The following is a 21,320-nucleotide window of genomic DNA, read 5'->3' as shown; positions in this document are numbered from 1 at the left end:
TTAATGAGGGATGTCAGGTCAACTTCTACCCTTAATTGGGATGTATACACCCCTGCATTTCCTATGAAAATCTTATTTAGAGTAGAAAGGTACCTGACCAATGAAGGTCAGTGTAGAAATCTGAAAATATCCTCTCAGGAATTTTTCATTTTGTCTACTGAGTTCTTCTGAATGTCATGGTATAAGTTTATATGATTGATAAACACATGTTGTAAATCATTTCAATAAAAGTTACTGTTGATTTCTACAAATTCCTTCTCTAAAATGTTGGGGTTTTTCCCCCTTCATGTACACATGCAGTGATAGAAATCAGGATAATGCTAGAATTGATTCTGAGAGTCATTTTGGCTAGCCTGAGAACTGTCAATCTGACCACTGAGTATTAGTTAAGAAATGACCAGTGATTAAAATAAAAGCAACCAATAATGATGAACCATTAGAATGCAACTGTTTCACCACCAATTAATGTGTCAACAAAAAGGCACATTTTGCTAAAAGGAAAAAAGCAAGAATCAGCTATTTCTTTATCGGCAGGTCTGACATGTTCATGTTCATGGCCCTGCATTAATAGGGACTATAAAAATGCTGACTTAAAAAAAAAAAGAACGATTCAACTGACTAATATAAGGTAAAGAGTTAGTTCCTGTTGACATCTCCCTTTCCTTTTTGGAGTCAGTTTTATTTTTTCAGAAAGAAGAAACAAGCTAGGTGGAGGTCATTAGCTTTTTTCTCTCTAAACTCACCAAAGAAAAAGTTTACATTACAAAATGTAAAAATACCTTTGCTATAATGTTGGATTTTTTTTTTTAAGTTCAGGCACTTTGAACAATCCTCATAGTCTAACTACATTCAAATTCCTATGAGTATTATTATTCAAGAACTGTTTAGATAGATTTTCAGGCTTAAAAATTAGTAACAGGATAAAATATTATCTTAAAACATTGCATTTTCATTCCACCATAATCTGTTATGGCAAACATACAAATTTTTTCTGTTCAATGAAAGTTATTTATTCAAAACCTAAATAACACTACTTTCATTTTTTAAAGTACTTTTCATGTTTTCAAAGAGATTTCCTACCTATGATTTAATCTGAGCCTGATAACAGTCCTTTGAGGTAAGCTAAGACAGTATTATGCCTATTTGACAGGTGAGAAAAATGAAGGATACTGTACTAAATACCTTTCAATGCTACAAATAAACACAAGTTAAAGTATTTTATAGAAGGTCAAAAATTAACATTCCCTAAGTCTGCTGGATAAATATGCAAAGGCTTCTTATAAGCTTAAAAAAAATTGGTGTAGCATCCATTTTTAATGTTTGTGAATATATATGAATGAATGAATGAATGAATGAATGAATGAATGAATAGGAAGCTAGGAAAGATATTTATTTCCATCAACAGAAATCCTTCATCCCTCTATCGACCACCTTTGGGTTATCTCACTACATACTTCGATAAAAGAAGAGAATAAGGAAAAAACATGGTAATTCAGTGGTATCCATTTTTCAACCATAAGAGCAACCAGCTCCTAGAATTTGTGGAACTTAGTACTTTAATCAACAGGCTTAGGTGAATAAAAGATGATTTTTTTTTTACTACTACTAATAGCATGTCTGTATATTATACTTTAAAATCTTTACAAAACTTTTCTTCATAGACAACATTGTGAGGTAGATAAGATAATCAGTTTTATTATACCTATTTTACATATGTGAGAATTGAAGTTGAAAGAGAAGAAACACAGTCACAGAGATAATATAAGTTCTGAGATATAACTGAAACCCAATGCTAAGAAAATAGGGTCTACTTCATTTTTCATTATCAATAATATTTTCTCCATGTATAACTCAGATTGAATTGTTTGTCAGCTCTGGGGCAGGGGTAGGGAGATGGAAGAAAGGAGGAAACCAACATAGATCATGTAACTTTGGAAAACTTGTGAGAATATTTATTAAAATTTTTTTGATTAAAAAAAAAATTTTAAAGGCAAGTTAAAAGTATTTTCTCCAAAGTAAGTTTCAAGCCAGAGAAAAAATGGCAGCAATGTACCATAAATGGATCTAGTGTGTATGTTGCTCTGTCTCTCTCTTCTTCCCTTCTTTTCCTCTTTCCACTTCTCTTTCTCTTCTTTTCCCACTGCCCTCCATCAACCAAAGGAACCAACAAATTCTAAGGTATTAAATAAATGGCTATTAGAATCAACACCCAAGAATTGTTTCTTAGCAGGGATCCAGATGGATCACATCAAATGTCATGGAGATGGAGGAAGAATATGCTAGGGAAGATTCTAATTTCCTTTTAAACTGAAATCATAAAAATGATCTGACCATGTCAGTTTTACAGGTAGAATAAATACTATGTCTATGTGGTAAGTGGCATTTAAATTTCCTGATGGTTAAACTGGCAAACTATTAAAATAGTTGATGTTTGATAGTTTGTTATCATTTAGAAAATAATTAGGCCTTTTATGGATACCTATCATATTGTTTTAATCAGTTTTGCACATCACAAGTGAGTCGCTTTACTGACTCTTCTAAACCAATCCTGTTCTACTCTACGAAAGAAAATTACGCCATAAAGTTTAAATCAGATATCTACAAAAGTCACATTTATAGTCATGGCTACTATCAGCTGTCAAGCCAAAGAATATTGAAGAAAAACAAGAATTTTTAATATATTCTAGTTAATTTATCATCTAAGTGACACGTGTAGGATAACAAAATTAAAATGGTAAAATGGTTAAGTAAAACTCTACATTTAAAAAGTAACCTTTCTTCTTGTTTGGTTTTAAATCAAAACTGATTTTTTTTTTAAGGAGTAGTCCCAATGCTCAAAATGGAGAAGCACAAAGATATAAATGGCTCAATAAAATCAACATTAAGATCAAGTTATCAAACATTCAGGAAAAAAAATGCTTATTTCTCTCTACTTAAAAGGATTATTTAAGATATATAACAACATAGTGGGACACTGCCATCTTGGGATTTTTCTAAATAAAGATACTTATTCATTTATTTCAACATAAAATACATTTGTACTAAAATGTACTGCAATGTTTTCAAAGATGCTACTCATTGGCTAAAATATTCATTCACTATTAGCAAGGATGAGTTTTTACACATGAAAAGTGAAAAGCATAATGTTATACTTATCAACAATCTTCTGTCAGTTATAAGTCAAAGTAGGTTACAAGTGTGAAAGAAATAAAAGTCTCAATTGGAATACATGTGGACTTTATGAAGAGTCTCTATATTGTAATTGAAATCCTGTTAGTTAAGATGATGAATATAAAATACTAATTTTAAATGAGAATACATTACAGTCAATTGAGAAGTTCCACTCATCTAAAAAATTACATATGCAAATGAAATATATTAATTAGCATAAAGTACATAAAACTTTTAGAATGTATTTAAAGGTATACTTTGAGTTCCTAAAAAATATATATAATTTTTAAATGAAAGAATTCTATAACTTTTTGTACTCACACTTGTATGCCCAAATACCTCTTTTACTTTTCATTCTCTAAGAAATACTTCCTTCCATCTTAAGTTTCTCATATTAGCTTGTTAGTCATCTTTTACTTTTTTGAAAATATTTTTCCTTGATCATTTTAAACTACTCAATCCAACTAAATGGGATTGAACCTAAAAATGAAATATTGTCATTTGTATTAACCTACATTTGTGAAACTCCTTTCTTCCTAATAAGATTTTTGTAAAAGCATACAATTTCAGTATAGTATCCTTTTCAAAGTACAATCTATGGATGATATAGGCACTGATCTTTTCCAATATAATTTTAATATACACCAATTTGTGATCAGTGTCCCTATCCTGAACACTTATAAATGAATAGTTTCTTCAGGATGATTCAAGTTGGATTAAAGGCAGAATGAAAATGAAGATGTCTAAAACTAAAGATGTCTAAGCTATTATTCACACATTTAAATCTTTGTAAATATTACCATAAGAAAACATGATTACACCAAATTCCAACTTAAAATGAAGTAAAATTTCAAAAGAAATGTAATATCTCTTATTTAAAACAAATATTTACCTGAACAGCAAGAGAAGAAGCATTATCAGAAAGCAAAATTTGTTCCCCTGTAGGAAGAAAATGAAAGGATGTCCATTCAAAAATGTGGCTTCTAAATTAGTAAAACAGTCATTTTTTATAAATATTAATTGTGGCCCTCTTTTGTAAGAAAAAATAATTACACACCAATATCATTGTGTAATAACAGTAGTACTATTATGTGATGATGGTTTTTGGCTATATTACCTAGTACGAATATAAAAATGTAACAAGATCATTCCTTCAGAACTGCTTTATCATTAATCTTATCGGTTATATATACACACACACATATGTAATCAGAAATCCCTCCTAAAAAATATTTGTTTTAAATTTTCTAGGATAATTTCTTTGTACTCAATCAAAATTAAGTAAAATAGTATCTGCTCACAACTCTAGTTAAAAGTAAAAGCATTCAGAATCCTATAAAACCAGCTTGCAGTTAATATTGCACAGTGTGTCTAGGTCTGTCACACAAAAGAAAGATGACAAGTTCGCTGCAATAAAAATTCCATGCTTAGAAGACTAGGGCCGCTGCCTATTAGTCTTCATTACTTTGCAGTCTTCTGACAACTGTAGCAGGCTGCTGAGCCCCAAATGGGGTCCATAATGTGATCTGATGATATATGAAGAGCTGCTAAAGGGAGCCTGAACCATCCTAGCCTATACATTTTAACAGTTCCTTTTTACTGAGAGCCCACTTTACCACAAGACTTCAAAAATCTGCTGCCTCAGCTATTGGTGCAGTAAATCTGCCAACGGTGCCTGCAACCACATCATTTTACACTGCCTACAGCAGCCAATATAATGAGTCAATAATAAACCAAGGACCTTATAAGCCATGAATACTTGGTTTGTATTGGCAAATTCAAGTTTAGCTAAAACTTATTCTTAAGACAAATAATATGAGGGAGTCCCCCTCCTAATGTTCTCTTTCTCTCTGCTGTCAATAGTTACTGAATAAGGTTTCTTTTAAATATATTTTAATAGTAAGTCATTCTTAATTGAAGAAATAAAGCACCCACCTTTCAGCTGCTGATAAAGTGTAGCATTTTCAGGCCAAGGTTCTGTAGCTGTAGAAAAAAAAAGTTGAAATTATACACCCACACAGAAAAAAATAGTTCCCAAACCAAATTAATGAATGGGTATTTGCCTATAACAATGAGAGAGTTGCCATGGTTACCTTAAATATGGTAAACTTTCATTACACTGACTTCTAGGTGATAAGATGAAATGCATAAGGAAGGGGGGAATCTTATATTCAAAAATTAATATAATTCTTAAAAGATCTATATGAATATTCTCATCCTCATAAAAATCACTCTGTTGCTTCTTTCAATCAGATCCATATGAAAAGAAGAAATGCATCATATCAGGCTACATATTTTCCCCCATTGTCTCTGGACAATACTATATTGAAATAAAGAATCCTTTTATAATATGCTAGAATATTTCATGGCCCTCAGCTCACAAAAACAAGCTAAGACAAGCAGAAACAGTATGATGAAGCAACATGTAACCACAAAGTAAAACATAAATAGTAAAGATCAGTAAATAGTAAAGCCTGAATTCAACCTTAGCCTTATTCCTTTATAACCTCTTTTCTGATGACCTGTGAAGGCCAAATTATAAAAAGAAAACATTAAAAGCAAACTACATCTACAAAACTGGGAATATCCATGGTGATGCAGTCATCTAAATAAGATTAAAAATATTACTGACAAGACACGAACAGTTTTTTTTTTCTTAATTCTCATTTCTAATCATAGCAACTATGCCAAAAATAGCCACAGCTGGCAAAAGAGTGAAGTTAAAGGATTATTTTTTAAGGTTACATACTTCAAGTGCATTTTTTTAACCCTTACCTTCTGTCTTAGTATCAATTCTTAGAAAAGTGGCAAGGGCTAGGCAATCAGTATTAAGTGATTTGCTGGTCACATAGCTAAAAAATGTCACATTTGAAACTAGATCCTCCATTGTGCTACCAAACTGCCCCCTTCAACAGCATCTTAACAAGCAATTTCTTATTATTCATGTGTTACTCTTTTGACAACATACCCATCAAATTCTAATGTTTGTTATTCAGTACTAATTGATTTGTCTTGGGAAACATTATGGCTCTAGGAATTATTTTTAAACCTGATCAAGATTTATGACAAAGTAACCCCCATTCTGGTTCAAAAAACTTACATTTGCTTTAGTTGGAAGGCTTCAGGTTTGTTTTTTTAATGGGAAAAGGTTGTAGCATTACTGCATGACTTTGAGTTAAGGGCTAATTTTAAAAATAATTTTAGGTAGTTCTGCATAAGAGTTTGGAATAGGAGGTTAGGGGAGGAGGAGCAAGGAGGGCCTGAACTTGTTGATTTCACCAGTAGAGGAGATTCCCAGTAAAGACACTCCCTCTATTAATGCAGATGGGTTCTGCAACTCAGAGAAAAGCTAACTGATTGTCCTGCCAGAGTCAAAGAACATGTCAGAGAAGCAGGACTTGAACTCCTTGAACTCTTGACCTACTATGGTCAGATCTCTATCCACCACACCATGCTGCCTCTCCTTACTATTTATATAGGTTATTACCCAAAATATTTTACTCATTATATAAATATCATCTGAAATATTATCCAAAATTTTAATAGCTGCTATTTCACTTCACATGCTAGACCTATATAGACACATCATAAATATAGGTAATTTTACTCATTTTACAACCCACTCATAAAAATTCTTATAAATAAAAAACCCTGAAGATAAATTTTTAAAAACTAAATTCTTTGAAGTTTGTCAATTTTTTTAAATCACTAAAACTTCAAATAACCAGAATGAAATAATACTGAATTGTTTCCCAAACTCCATTTTCATGAGCTGTCCTGACTACCACTGCTACTACTCAGTCCTGACTAGTCCACTCCTGGACTCTTCAATACTGATCTCAAGTGCCATCTGCTCCAGAAACCCTTTCCTGGCTCTCCCCCCCACCTCAACCATTCAACTAGTAGTGCATCCCCTCCAAAGTTATTCTATTCCTGCTTTATATGCTTCTTCTATACACTTATTTTATGTACATGTTGAAATTCTTTAAAATGTTGAGGACAAGGGACTTTTTTTCTTTTATTCCAATTACATGTAAAAACAACGTTTAATGTTCATTTTTTTTAATTTTGGGTTTTAAATTCTCTCCCTCCCTCACTCTTCTCCCCTCTCATTGAGATGGCAAGCAATATGATAGAGGTTATACACGTGTGATCATGCAAAACATTTACATATTAGTCATAACAGGAAAGAAAACACAGACCAAAAAGAAAAAAGAAAAAGAAAAAGAAAGTTAAAAAAAAGTATGCTTCAATCTGCATTCCAACTCTATCAGGCCTTTCTATGGAAGTGAATAATATTTTTCATCCTAAGTCCTACAGAATAGTCTTAGATCATTATATTGCTGAGAAGTGTCAAATCATTCAGTTGATCATTGTACAATATTGCTATTACTATGTACAATATATTCTCCTGGTTTTTACTCACTTCATTTTGTATCAGGTCATGTAAATCTTTCCAGGTTTTTCTGAAAGCATTATTGCTCATCATTTCTCATATCACAATGTTATTTCATCACAATCATATACCACAAATTGTCCAGTCATTCCCAATTGATAGATAGCCCCTTCAATTTCCAATTTTTTGCTACCACAAAAAGAGCTAATAAAAAAAATTGTACATTTAAGTCCTTTTTCTTTTATCTCTTTAGGATACAGACCTAGTAGTAGTATTGCTGAGTCAAATGGTATACAATTTTATACCACTGTGGGCATAGTTTCAAATTGCTATCCAGAATGATTAGATAAGTTCAAACTCCACCAACAACAGTGCATTAGAAGACCTATTTTCCCATCCAACTTTTCCTTTTCCTTTTGTTATCTTAGCCAGTCTGATAGTTATGAAGTGGTACCTCAGAGTTGTTTTAATTTGCCTTTCTCTAGTTAATAGTGATTTAGAGTATTTCTTCATATGACTTTAGATAGCTTTGATTTCAGCATCTGAAAACTGCCCGTTCACATCCTTGGACTACTTATCAATTGGGGAATAACTTCTATTCTTATAAATTTGCCTCATTTCTCTAAATATTTGAGAAATAAGGTCTTTATCAGTGAAACTTGCTATAAAATTTTCCCCAAAATTTCTGCTTTCCTTATAAGGGCTTATTTTGCTTATGTCTTTATATCACTAGTGTTCCACATGGTGCCTAGAACATAATAGGTGCTTAATAAAAGCTTACTGATTTATTTTAATTCAACATACATATATTAATCACAATTGTGTACAAGGCAGATACCAAGTGATGGATTCCCTCTTCTCTCAAAAGAAAAAAAATCCCTATTCTCAAGGAATTTTTATTCTTCTAGAAAAGAGACACAACACGTCCTTGTCTGAGGATTGTCAGGATTATTCAAAATAGGGGGAGGGAAAATTGGTGCATTCTCCCTCAAAGTTGGGAGAGGTAACCAACTGTGAGCCTATGCCAGCTAATACACATGTGTGGGTTTAGGCAAGCCTTGATTACCTCCTTCTGCTTTATTTCTTTCCAGTCTAGTACTGCCCAAATAATCAGGCTGAAATAGAGGTGTGCAGCGCGGGGAGCAATCTTGTGAGAATAAGAGATTAAAGAGAGGCCCAGGGTCCCTCAACTGAAACTGACTGCTGAGAAGGGGAGTTTCTGTATCAGAAAACATAACCACATATAAATGAAGTAACTTAATCTGTAGTCTGACTTGGCGGAACAGACCTGGAGCATATTATCTGGACAGTTTAGGACCTCAGTACTAAAATATAAAACATCTCTTTAATAGTCCCATCAACTGTTTCATATTCTGAAGTTTAACTCTCCTGAGTAGGTATAACTTATTCTTTCTGTTTTAAGTTTTAGTTGTGTGAATTAAATATCTGGGGGACATCCAACCCAATCCAATCCTGGAAGACTCACCAGAATAAGTAGCCATAGGAGTCACAGAGTCATGTGCCCTAATTTGCCATCATGGCAGGCGAGATTCCTGACCAAGAGAAGTCAAGGAAGTCAGGGGATGTGACAAATGGAGCCTGAGGAGAAACCCTGAGCCAATTGAAGGATCCTGGGGGGAGGATTAGACTTGAAAAGCCAGCACGGTAAGCTCTCTGGGATGCCATTCCTTTGGGTTTGTGAAAGACCCCCTCAGGATTATCTAAGTAAGTCATCTCTGGCAAGCAGAAAGTCACCAAGCTGGAATCCTGGAACTCAGTCTCTTGGTCTCTGATGCCTTCCTGAACTCAAGCTCACTTGCTCATTGGCTGGCCTTAATTTGTTTGACCTGACCATGTGGGTAGTTGGGCACCCTAGTCCCATTTTGTGAAATGTACCAGGGCCCATAGATCTATGTATTAGGTATTAGGACCTTATGGAGCAGAAGCATCTCAGCAAGGGACTAACTTTAAGTCAGAAAGGCTGGAAACCTTATTTCTCTCTTTCTTTCTGTTTGCTAATAAATATAAATTTAGTATGACATCTCCAAGATTAATTTTTATTCATAACACTGTTACTAGGTATCTTGTAAAAAGCTTTTGTGTTTGGCATTTCTTTCGTATAGAAGAAATTAATAGTTGTCTCATATTGGATTCCTATTGTACACTATTACCTTTCTATTTCCCTTTTTGGGAGAGAACTTAGACAAAACCAAACTGAACTTAATTTTACCTAAGGGCCTCGGGGGAGGAGGACCCAGATAACAAAAGGTAAAAGAAAGAGACTTACTTTGCTTATCAGGCCTGAACTAAACCAAGTATGGACCTATCTGGATACAGAACAAAGAGAAGCCCCTTAGTATTCCAGGGAGAGGGTGTAAGGCTCATCCATGGCTACAATGGTTAAATATTTATGAGATATCAATGAACAGAGTAATTTTCTGATGATAAATGATTACATTTATATAAATACTTTACCACCAATGCAGACTTTAGGAAAATTACTTAAAGCTTAGTTAAGTGGCCTAGCACAAGTCATTTAACTTCTCTGAAACTCAGTCTTGTCATCTGTAAAATGTATACTGGTTACTCTACAAGGTTGTATTTTTGCCTCATTTCCTTATTGCTATTTTTATTTTAGGAGAATATACTAACAGAGTGATTTTATTACCTTGTTAAACTTAAAAAAAAAGAATTCCTAACAGTTCAGAGTTTTGTATGTCATCTTCTTTGATTTTTCATATATTTAAATATTAATATTTGCTGATGCCTATTAATTTTATTTTTTAATTAAATTCTGTAAATAAACACCATTACTAAGTAAGAGTACAGAATGAAGCCATTTTTTGTGTGTGTGACTAATTCTGGAATTTGTTTTGCTTGACTATATACATTACTAATGGTGCTTATTTTTCTTGCTTTTTCAACAAAAGGAGGGGAGGGAGATTGAAGGGAGAGAATTCAATGCTAAAAATAAAATACATTTTTATTTTAATAAAGAAAGGAGAACTGTTCAATTCTTGTTTGCTTCTATTTCCTCTTTCAAGAATATGACTTTTATAAGGAAAATGATCATAAAAATGGCTACTAGGGGGTTAATACAATAAGGAATGGCATCATAAGAAAGCACCCAACTGTCCTTAATGAATTCAAATCACCTAATTTAAATGAACTACAGAGGCTGGGAAATGTGAAGGCTGAGCCACTACCCAGTAGTTTATTCTAAAAGCAGGAAAAGACTTAGAACAGAACAGGACTTGAGATGTGTAAATGTTTCCATTTTCAAAAAACACTAGAGTCTGCACACTATAGGTCAGTGAAAGTTTTATAAGAGACTTCTGGTCAAGATGGAGGCTTAGAGGCAGCACAAGTTCAGACCTCAGAAAACCCTTCCTTACTGATCTTACTTACTGATGATACAAACTGAATGCTCCTAGGGCACCGAAATTCAAACTGAACAACAGGACAGACCCGGGGAACCCTCCTTCTGGACTCGGATCAAAAGATACACCCCCCGAAAGCCAGAATCCTAGATCACTTGGATCGAAAGGGAAGGCAGAAGGAAGGTCCCAGGACCCCTCCCCCCCCAACCCAGAACGCTGAGCGGACAGTAGCAGCGGGATCCTCAGGGCCGGCTATTCTGAAGGACGCACCTTGAAAGCAACCTTGGCCAGTCTCAGGGGCGCCCAACACAGACAGCAGGGAAACAGAGAGAGACCGGGGGGGGGGGGGGGGCCTGTAGCCCCCTGGCTGGGTCCTTCCATCTGAGTCAGTTCCTGCTTCCATTTGAGCAGATTCCTGTTTCAGGGCACATTCAGTCCAACCCAGCTGAACCTAATCCCATCAGGAGCCCTCAGAGCTTCTAAAAGGACAGAAACCTCAGGGCCGGCAAAGGGGTTGCTCCGAAGGGCGAAGGGCTTACCTTGAAAGTAACCTGGGCCAGCCTTAAGGCATCTAACACAGACTTCAGAGGAGGTTTCTTTGCTTCCGGGCTCATTCAGCCCAACACAGCTGAACTTAATCCCATCAGGAGCCCTCAGAGCTCAGGGAGGCCACTACCCCTACCCCTTAGAGTGCACAGTCTTCTGAAAGAACAGAAACCTCAGGGCTGGCAAAGGCATTGAGGCACCTTGAGGACAGTGCTGTGCCAGGTTCAGAGCATGGAAGTAAGGTAGCGGAGAAGCAACTGGAGGGAACTGAGAGCAGTAACACCTGAAACTGCGGCAGGCAGGATAGGGCAGGCTCTGGGCTTCCCCCGGAAGACAAAACAGCTGCGGAGAAAGGACAATCTGCCTGGGGCTAAAGCCTCGGACCATCAGACAGATACACGAAGAGCCAGTCCTCCTCACTCAGATGGAGATGGCAAACAGTACAGAAGTACAAAATCCTCCAAACACCAAGAAAATTAAGAAGAAGGGGGTGACTTTGGACACATTTTATGGAGCAAAAATACAAAATACAGAGGAGATAGAAGAGGAAACACAAGCAAATGCTCCAAAACCCTCCAAAGGAAAAGGAAACTCTCCACAAACTCTTGAAGATTTTAAATCGGAAATGATCAAAATGACAGAAGCCTTCTGGCAGGTAAGGTGGAAAATAATGCAAAAGAAAATCAACAATCTGAAACACGAAAAAACGCAACTACAGAAACAGTGTGACCAAACTGAAAAGGAAAACCAGGCTTTAAAGGTCAGAATCAGGCAACTGGAAGACAATGATCTTGCAAAAGAGCAAGAATTAATAAAGCAAAGCCAAAAGACAAAGAAATTAGAAGAGAACATAAAATATCTCACTGACAAGGTGATAGACCTGGAAAATAGAAGAAGGAGAGACAATTTGAGAATAATTGGCCTACCAGAAAAGGCAGAAATCAATAATAATCTCAACCTTATAATACAAGATATCATCAAAGAAAACTGCCCAGAGACTCTAGCATAAGGGAGCAATACAGGCATTGAAAGAGTTCACAGAACACCCTCTACACTAAATCCCCAAAGCACAACTCCCAGGAATGTAATTGCCAAATTCCAAAGCTTTCAAGCAAAAGAAAAAATCTTATGAAGCCAGAAAAAGACAATTTAGATATAAAGGAATGTCAATCAGGGTCACACAAGACCTTGCAATTTCCACTCTGAATGACTGTAAGGCATGGAACATGATTTTCAGAAAAGCAAGAGAGCTGAGTCTTCAACCAAGAATCAGCTATCCATCAAAACTGACTATATACTTCCAGGGGAAAGTATGGGCATTCAACAAAATAGAAGATTTCCAAGTTTTTGCACAGAAAAGACCAGAGCTCTGTGGAAAGTTCCATATTGAAAAAGCAAAGAGCATGGAATACCTGAAAAGGTAAATATGATGGAAAGGGAAAAGGAGAAAAATGTTATCTTTTTCTTTTATTCAAACTCTCTTCTATAAGGACTACATTTATATCAAAATATATATGTATATATATATATATGTATGTATATATATATATACATTTTCCCTACATATTTATATATATATTTATTTATATATTTATATATATATATATATATATATATATATATATATATATATATATATATATATATATATATATATATATATATATATATATATATAAATATGTAGGGAAAATGTAATGTGTAACTCACAAAAATTATATGCATCATTAGAGTAGTAAGAAGAATCATGCATACGGTACTTTTGGGGCATCAAGATGATATGGAGAAAGGAGGGGTAGAAAGAAAAAGGGAGGGGGGAATCGTTGATGGTACTGAGATATACTCCAAGAAATAAGGGGGGGAACTAAATAGAATAATCTTTCTCACACAAAGATACACATGGGAAGGGGAGGGGAAGAAAACTCCTATAAGAAGGAGAGGAAGAGAGTTTTTACTTAAATCTTACTCTCAGTGAAATCAACTCTGAGAGGGAAGAGCATCCATATCCATTGGGATCTTGAATTCTATCTTATCCAACAGGGTAAGGGAGAAGGGAAAACCAAGGGGGGGGGGGGAGGGAACACAAAAAGGGAGGGAAGGAGAGGGGGGAGGTGGAAGGAACAAAAAGGAAGGGGGTAGAGAGGGAAACATATCAAGGGAAGGAACTAGGGGGACTGATTTAAAGTAAATCACTGGCTTAAAAGGTTATAGCTAAAGAAGAAAGGTCAGAATTAGGGGAGGTTATCAAAATGCCAGGGAGTCCACAAGTGACAATCATAACTTTGAACGTGAATGGGATGAACTCACCCATAAAACGTAGACATGTCTGAGGAGAGACTCTAAATGAACACTCTAGTGCAAATACCAACAACATGGAAATGGGTTCAAATCAAGAACACATGTGAAACCCAGTGGAATCGTGCGTCGGCTATGGGGGGTGGGGGGGAGGAAAAGAAAATGATCTATGTCTCCAATGAATAATGTTCTGAAATGACCAAATAAAATATTGTTTCAAAAATAAATAAATAAATAATAAAATAATTAATAATAAAAATTAAGCTAAAAATTAAAAAAAGAACGTTTTATAAGGAAACTCTGCAGCAACTCATTAGAGATAGTGAACATCTAGAAAAGAAATTATTACAAAGAGGAAATATGATTTCATTAAGAACAGTTCATGCCATACTAACCCCATTTCCTTTTGATAGGATTCCTTCACTAGTAGAACCAAGGAAATTCTAAAGATAGAGATTTACCTAGACTTCAGCAAAGTATTTGAGAAAGTATTTTACATGATTCTTGTGGAAAAGAAAAAGAAACATAGGCAAGCTGACATTCGATAAATCTGAAACTGGCTGAAGATCCACATTCAAATCAGAGTTCCTAATTATTTAATGTTAACTTTAAAGAAGCCTTCAGTGGATTGAGTATCCCAGGGATTTGTACTTGGTCTTAAGCTGTTTTTATTTATCAATTTGTCAGTTTTCAAATTTATCAAATATCAATTATACATTCATCAATTTTGTGGATAATAGCATAGAAAGTATTATCATCAAAGTTGCAGAGAGCACAAAGATAAGAAGAATAATTAAAATAGGTGAATGACAGGATTTTACAAAATTATTGTAGGCAAATAGCTGCAAAGTGTGGATAAACAAACTATGTTGCATGCATATAATGGAATGGAATGCCCTCTAAAAAACTGTGACTATGATGAATGCAGATAAGCATTGGAAGATTTCTATGAATAGATGCAAATTAAAGTAAGCAAAACCAGGAAAACTTACACAATGACTACAACTATAGAACTAAAAACAACAAAGTAACTAGAGCAGAATGTTATGAAATTATAATGTCCAAGCTGATCCCCCACAAAAAAGATACAATGATGTATTCCTTTTCCATCTTTGTGGAGGTGAGGGACAATGGGTATAAAACACTGCATATAAAGGTAGTCTTGGCTGATGTGTTGGTTAGTTTTACTAAACTGTTCTCTCTTTTTTACTGTTTGTTTAAACAGATGGCTGTCTGCATGGATTAGCCTGAGAAATTCTAAGTAATAGAAAAGCAAAAGCTATCAACAGAAATATATTAAAAAAAAAAAAAAGATCATGACAGGTTAGACCCTGGTGTTAAAACCAATAAGATGAAATGCAACAAGAATAAATGAAAAGTCTTACCCTTATGTTCAGGGAATCAGTTCCATAAGGTCAAGAAAGGGTAGGAATTGAGAGGCAACAATTTATTTGAAAAAGACCCAGAGATTTTAGTAAACAGAAAGGTTAATATGTATCAAAATGTGATATGGTAATGGAAAAAACTATTTTAGGCTACATTAAGTAATAGGGGGGCAATAGTCCTTCTCTATATCTTGCCATCTTTAGACTATATGTGGTAGACAATATTTAGTTTTGTGCACCATAGTAGAGTGTGAGTAATAAAAAAAAAAAGAGTACAAGAGGACGAAGAACCTTTAAATCAATAAGGAATTGATTTAAAAAAAAATGAGATATTTAGCCTCAAGAAGAAAACTCAGTGAACACAATTGTTTTCTGCAAAGATTTTCAGGGCTCTTATGAGAAAGAAGGCTGGACTTGTTCTGTTTACCTCAAAAAATGTAAGAGCTTCAAAACCCACCTTCTTTCTTTTCTCCCTGTGAAGCCTGGAAATCTGTCCCCAATTCAATTCAATAAACACTTCTTAACCACCTGCTATGTGTTAAGGCATAATGCTAGGTACTGGGAGTGGTTTGAATTTTTTTATTTTGGAAAGATGCAAAAGGAATATAAGAAGCTCAGACCTGTAATTTTCTAAGAATGGAGAATTCCTATTGAGGAAATAGATCAGCAATTGTTCTGGAACTTAGTCTTAGAGTTTACTGGGGCACTAATCAGTTAAGTGATTTGTCCAGAATCAAACAACCTGTACACATCAGAGGTTGGTTTTGAATTCAAGTTTTCCAGCTCTGTACTCATCACACCAAAGTATCTGCTAGAAAAACTCAAACACAAACACAAGCTATTTGACAATAAATCCTGATGACATTCTAGACCACCAAATAAATATTCAAAGACTGAAAACCAATAAGCAATCTCCATTCATAAAAAAGGATAGCCTAACTTAGATAATTTGTCAGTAGTACTAGCATTAGCAGAGCCAAAAGTCCAAGTAAGGCAGGAAGGAACCTAGGGCCATTTCATCCAAGCGACAACTTAACAAGAATTCCCTCAACAACATTACTGGACAAATAACCTATTTGGCCTTTGCCTAAAGGACTCAAGTGATAGAGAACTCACTATTTCCAAAGCTAACAACTCTGAAGTTTTTCCATATCTCATAACAAAGCTAAATTTGCCTCTCTTCAGTTTCCACAATTCACAAGCTGGGACCAAACAAAACAAGTCTAATCTTCTGCCACATGACAGTACTTTCAATATTTATAGTCAGTTATCATATTGTCCCCTGGCCCTAGCTTTCAATTCTCCAGCCTAAACATTGGCAGCTCCTTGGCACTACTCAATACTCTGTGTTTCTTACATCCCTAAAAATGCATTTGTATTTGTTACCAAGTATTCAAAATGTTGACACTTTATGATCTTAAACAAAATCATTTACTTAACAATTAAGCAAAAGATAATATATATCATAGGTACTTATGTATTAAAGCAAATGTATGAATAATATTTGGAATTCTACATTTCAGTGCCCTCTTTCTGTCTCAGAAATGGTACATAAAGGGGTCACCATTTATAAAATTAACTCTTGAGGGCAGCTGAGTAGCTCAGTGGATTGAGAGCCAGGCCTAGGTTCAAATCTGTCCTAGGTTCAAATCTGGCCTCAGACACTTCCCAGCTGTGTGACCCTGGACAAGTCATTTAACCCCTATTGCCTAGCCCTTACCACTCTTTCTGCCTTGAAACCAATACACATTATTGATTCCAAGACAGAAGGTAAGAGTTTAAAAAATAAAGAAATGGTACATAAAAAAATTCTTTGATGAATGTAGCTTCCATGTTAAATAGATGCTTCCACTTCAAAGTAGCTAAACTATGTTGTACTTAACACCTTCCTAGGCAACACTCCTCAAACTATGATGAAAGTATATACTATTATTTACATAAGGGAAGCATAGCTCTAAATATCAAAATAGCATTAAACTACTTGATACACCAAGTGCCCTGATTGTCTTCTTTCAATCTGTTCCTCTACTCAGCTAGATTTATTTGACAGCTGAGTTGGTATCTACCACTTAGAGCTTCAATCTTAGATGTGCCTGGTACCTAATAGGTGTTTAATGATGTTTATTAAATAAATATTAGTAATTTTCAACCTCTTATTTTTTTGGATTCAGACTCTGGATTGCCTCTTTAAATCATCTCGGTTTATGATTAGTAGTCAAGTTTCATTTTTTTCCCCTATAGTCAGATATTTTCATTATCCCATAACCATATAAACTATGGTTTCCAGATCTCCCAATATACTATAGCTTATCACATTCAAAACTCAGAAACAAAATTCTGAGTCAGTTGTAAGAACTACTTTAAGAACTTTTTCTCTGAAAACTCTGAGCAACAAGATACCCTAGCATCAAGCCTTTAAAAGACCACATAATTACACTAACAAAATATTATTTACATGCCAAAGGAATAATTTTATGTATGAAAACCAAATTGTCTGAGATAAATCATCTTGAAAAAGGTGAAGAATTTGCTTCCTACATATCACTAAAAGATGCATTAGATTCCTGTTACCTTTAAGAGCAAGCAAATCTCTCTATCAGATTTAGAGTAATTAAACTTGAAGAATAATTAAGGAGAGTCAGAGAACTCCTGTGTTGTAGTCACTGAACACTCTAAACAAATGACTATAGTATTTAAATGATAGTCATATACTTATAAACATATAAAATGACTAAAGTCTTATAAATTTGATCTATTTAAAGGTTCAAGTATCCCTTCTCCATCATTGTTCCATATACCATGGGTCTGCATAAGAAATTAAAAGGGAGTTTAGGGTGAGTTTTGAAGAAGTCACAGAGGACACTCGAAGGCTAGCAGATGACAGAGGGGAACAAAAGGGGAATGATATAGGCTATGACCAAATATTTAACCCAAATTTTACAATAAAACACTAAAAAGATTCCATAAAAGAAAAAGGGAAAAATTCAGACTTCAAGAGGGCCAAAAATTTTACAATGATTTTCCAGATCACAAGGGCACCTCTACCCCCACCTCCTGAGATGTGGAAGGGATACCTGTATTTCACATATTTAGGCCCTTAATTGAGAGAGGACTGGGGGTGGGAGGGGTGGGGGAAGAGACAAAGTGAAGGAGGGACATAGAAGTAGTACTAGCCCTGTGGTCACTATCCTAATGACCACTTATAAAAGGATATTATATTCAAAATTCTTGCTTGGAAGAACAAGATGGCCTCTGAGGTCTCTTCAAAAATTTGGCATTTCTATGCTTTCTACTATAATTATAGCCTAGTACTCTCCAAAAAATGAAGCCACCACTTACCATATTTATTAAATGGGGCAAGAGAGGATGGAAGGAGACATTGTACTGAAGAGTATGCATGAGGCAAAATACTAGGGTGCCTAGAAGAGGCTGAAGAGAGGGAAGAGGAAAAGGAGAGTAAAACATGTTATAGAGGGTATCTGGGTAGCTCAGTGGACTGATAGCCAAGCCTAGAGACAGGAGGTCCTAGGTTCAAATCTGACCTCAGACACTTCCCAGCTGTGTGATCCTGGGCAAGTCACTTGACCCCCATTGCCTAGCCCTTACCACTCTTCTGCCTTGGAGTCAATACACACTATTGATTCCAAGAAGGAAGGTATGGGTTTAAAAAAAAAACACCATGTTATAAATTACCTAAAACAAACTTCACCTACTTCCAATTTTGCCAGATTTGGCCCTGGCTTTCTTATGATCTATTTGGTTTTCTTTATTAGAAGTCTTCATTAATGAGTTGATTTTATGCTCAGGATTAAATTTGGAATGCCTTGTAAAATTAGGAATTTGATAAATTTAATGTTTATTTAACATTAGGAAGGCATTTGGATGGCTCAAAATATGTAAGGATAATTTTAGTGTTTTGACTTAAATCTAAATGATTGGTCATGGGGATGACGACGATGACAACGATGATGATGATGACGATGACAATGATGACGATGACGACGACGATGACGACAATGATGACGACGATGACGACAATGATGATGATGATGATGATGATGATGAGCGAGAGAATTTAAATTGCTCTGGCAGTAGTCTGAGGCCTTGGCCAAAGTGGCCTCCCTGAGCCTAAGAGGGAGTCAGTCTTATCACTCACCATGAGGTCTCCAAGCTGGGTTCCAGTCCTCCACTGAACTCAATCTCCTGAACTGAGTTCTGAATAATCTGAACTGACTTTTTACCCCTCCTTTTAAAGAAAATTTTCTCTTATGTCACCTCCCCTAAATTTTTACATCTACCAATCACAGTAGATGCTTTTTTCCAGGACTGTCCATTCTTAGTTCTCACCACTCTTTAGTTCTCACCTTCTCTGGTTAGATTACATCTTCTAAAGTACAGTCTGAGTAGTTTTTAAGATTCACAAATAGGAATTAGATTTGACACAAAGGAATGCTCTAAGGCTTTGCAAAAACCCTTTCTCCAAAACTATGAAAAGTGTTATGAATTCAAGATGCTTTGGCATGAGCAGGAATAGAAGAAGCTAGTGAAAAATCAAACATAGATATTTGAAGATTAGGTGTGAAAAATATACATTAATAAAAATCCCAGGGGGCAGCTGGGTAGCTCAGTGGATTGAGAGCCAGGCCTAGAGATGGGAGGTTCTAGGTTCAAATCTGACCTCAAACACTTCCTAGCTGTATAACCCTGGATACCACACTTAGTCCTCATTGCCTAGCCCTTACCACTCTTCTGCCTTGGAGTCAATACACACTATTGATTCCAAGAAGGAAGGTAAGGTTTAAAAAAAATAAAAAATAAAAAAATAAAAATAAAAATCTCATTTTATAAAGTGATTTATTTTGATTCAAAATGTACAATGATGGTGGAAAGTGGATTTTTACAAAGATGCCTTATGTCTTGCAAAGATGAAAATACCTTATTATCTACACAATAAGGAAGTGTGGCTGTAAATACTTAAACAGTAGATTGTTGATAATTCACGTACAAGTTACACACATACACACACTGCTCCACTGGCACAGAATTTTATCTCTTAATATCCAAAGTTGTACCTATGTCCTTGGTCAACTACTTAATCTATGTTAAATATTTCTACTCCAATAAGAAAACTATTTCCAGTCCTTAACTAGCCATTCTCACAATGTAGTTGAGCTAATTTTGACACTGACCAGTTGTAGACTTATGGCCATAATTTTTGAGCTAAAGGGAATATCAGAGTCATCTAATCTATCCCTTTCCCTCTCCAGTTTTACAGATGACAAAATTGAGACTCAAAGGAAAAGTAGCTTTTGCTAGTTAAAACAGTGAGACTATATATAAAAGCATGTCAAAGATATAATCTGAATACACACATACACTCCACACATCCCTCAGGCACTGAAGTGCAACATGAAGTTACTTCCTATTTCTCCCCTTATAACAAATTTATTGTCCTTACTACTAACCCATTATGAATTGCTTCTACCTCCAAACATTTGGGCAAGTAGCAATCTGCTTTTGACATAAGTATATAAGTATATATTGATGTGTCATTTAGGGTCCCTTAACTACTCCTACATGCCTAGAGAAGACAGAAATCAAGTTCAGTAATAAGTATTCCTATGATAGATGCTTTATCCCATTCAATTCTGAAACAAACAACTCTGAAAGTTTATGATCTTATAAACAAGTCAGAATTCCAAAGACCCTATTTTGACTGTCTAATCTAATAGGGCAAGGGAAAAGCCAATGGAGATGTCCTTTATGAAAAAAAAAATTTTTTAAAGAACAACATTTTAAATATATAACATGATTCTTCTGGCATATGAATGTAGGTGAAGACATAATTTGTAGAATAATAGGTTCTAATATTACACGCAGCTTCAGTTCTGTCATAGTTCTAATCCATCAAATTGATTAATGTTATAATAATGCTACACAAACCTATCATTTGTGCACTAATGAAGTCAAACCCAGTTTATCCTTAGGCAACCAGATTCCAAAGGCCCATACATGTCATCTCCATCAACTTACTAAGCCTATTTGGAGAGTTCAAGATAAAAAGGATAAGAATGCCATTTAAATTTGGAAGACTTTTTGCCAACCCACTCAAATAACATTAACATAAAAATAATTAAAATGCCCATA

At 35.0% G+C, this 21,320-nt stretch overlaps 1 protein-coding gene across 3 annotated transcripts in view; it reads right to left on the bottom strand.

Annotated features, from left to right (window-relative positions):
* Window positions 1-21,320, bottom strand: part of MTX2 (metaxin 2) — a 136,163-nt gene that overhangs the window by 88,343 nt on the left and 26,500 nt on the right. For 2 of the 3 annotated variants that reach the window (XM_007494421.3, XM_056794028.1), the window contains exons 2-3: window positions 5,107-5,154; window positions 4,064-4,110 (exon numbers count right to left, since the gene is read on the bottom strand). In XM_007494421.3, the coding sequence (XP_007494483.1) occupies window positions 4,064-4,110; window positions 5,107-5,154 (95 nt within the window). Of the gene's footprint in view, window positions 1-4,063; window positions 4,111-5,106; window positions 5,161-21,320 lie in introns of those variants that run through there. The other variant, XM_056794029.1, reaches the window with a different exon arrangement.

This window comes from Monodelphis domestica, chromosome 4 (assembly GCF_027887165.1).
Source record: "Monodelphis domestica isolate mMonDom1 chromosome 4, mMonDom1.pri, whole genome shotgun sequence".
NCBI classification, from domain to species: Eukaryota; Metazoa; Chordata; class Mammalia; order Didelphimorphia; family Didelphidae; genus Monodelphis; species Monodelphis domestica.
This window is presented reverse-complemented; position numbering and strand designations above follow the sequence as displayed.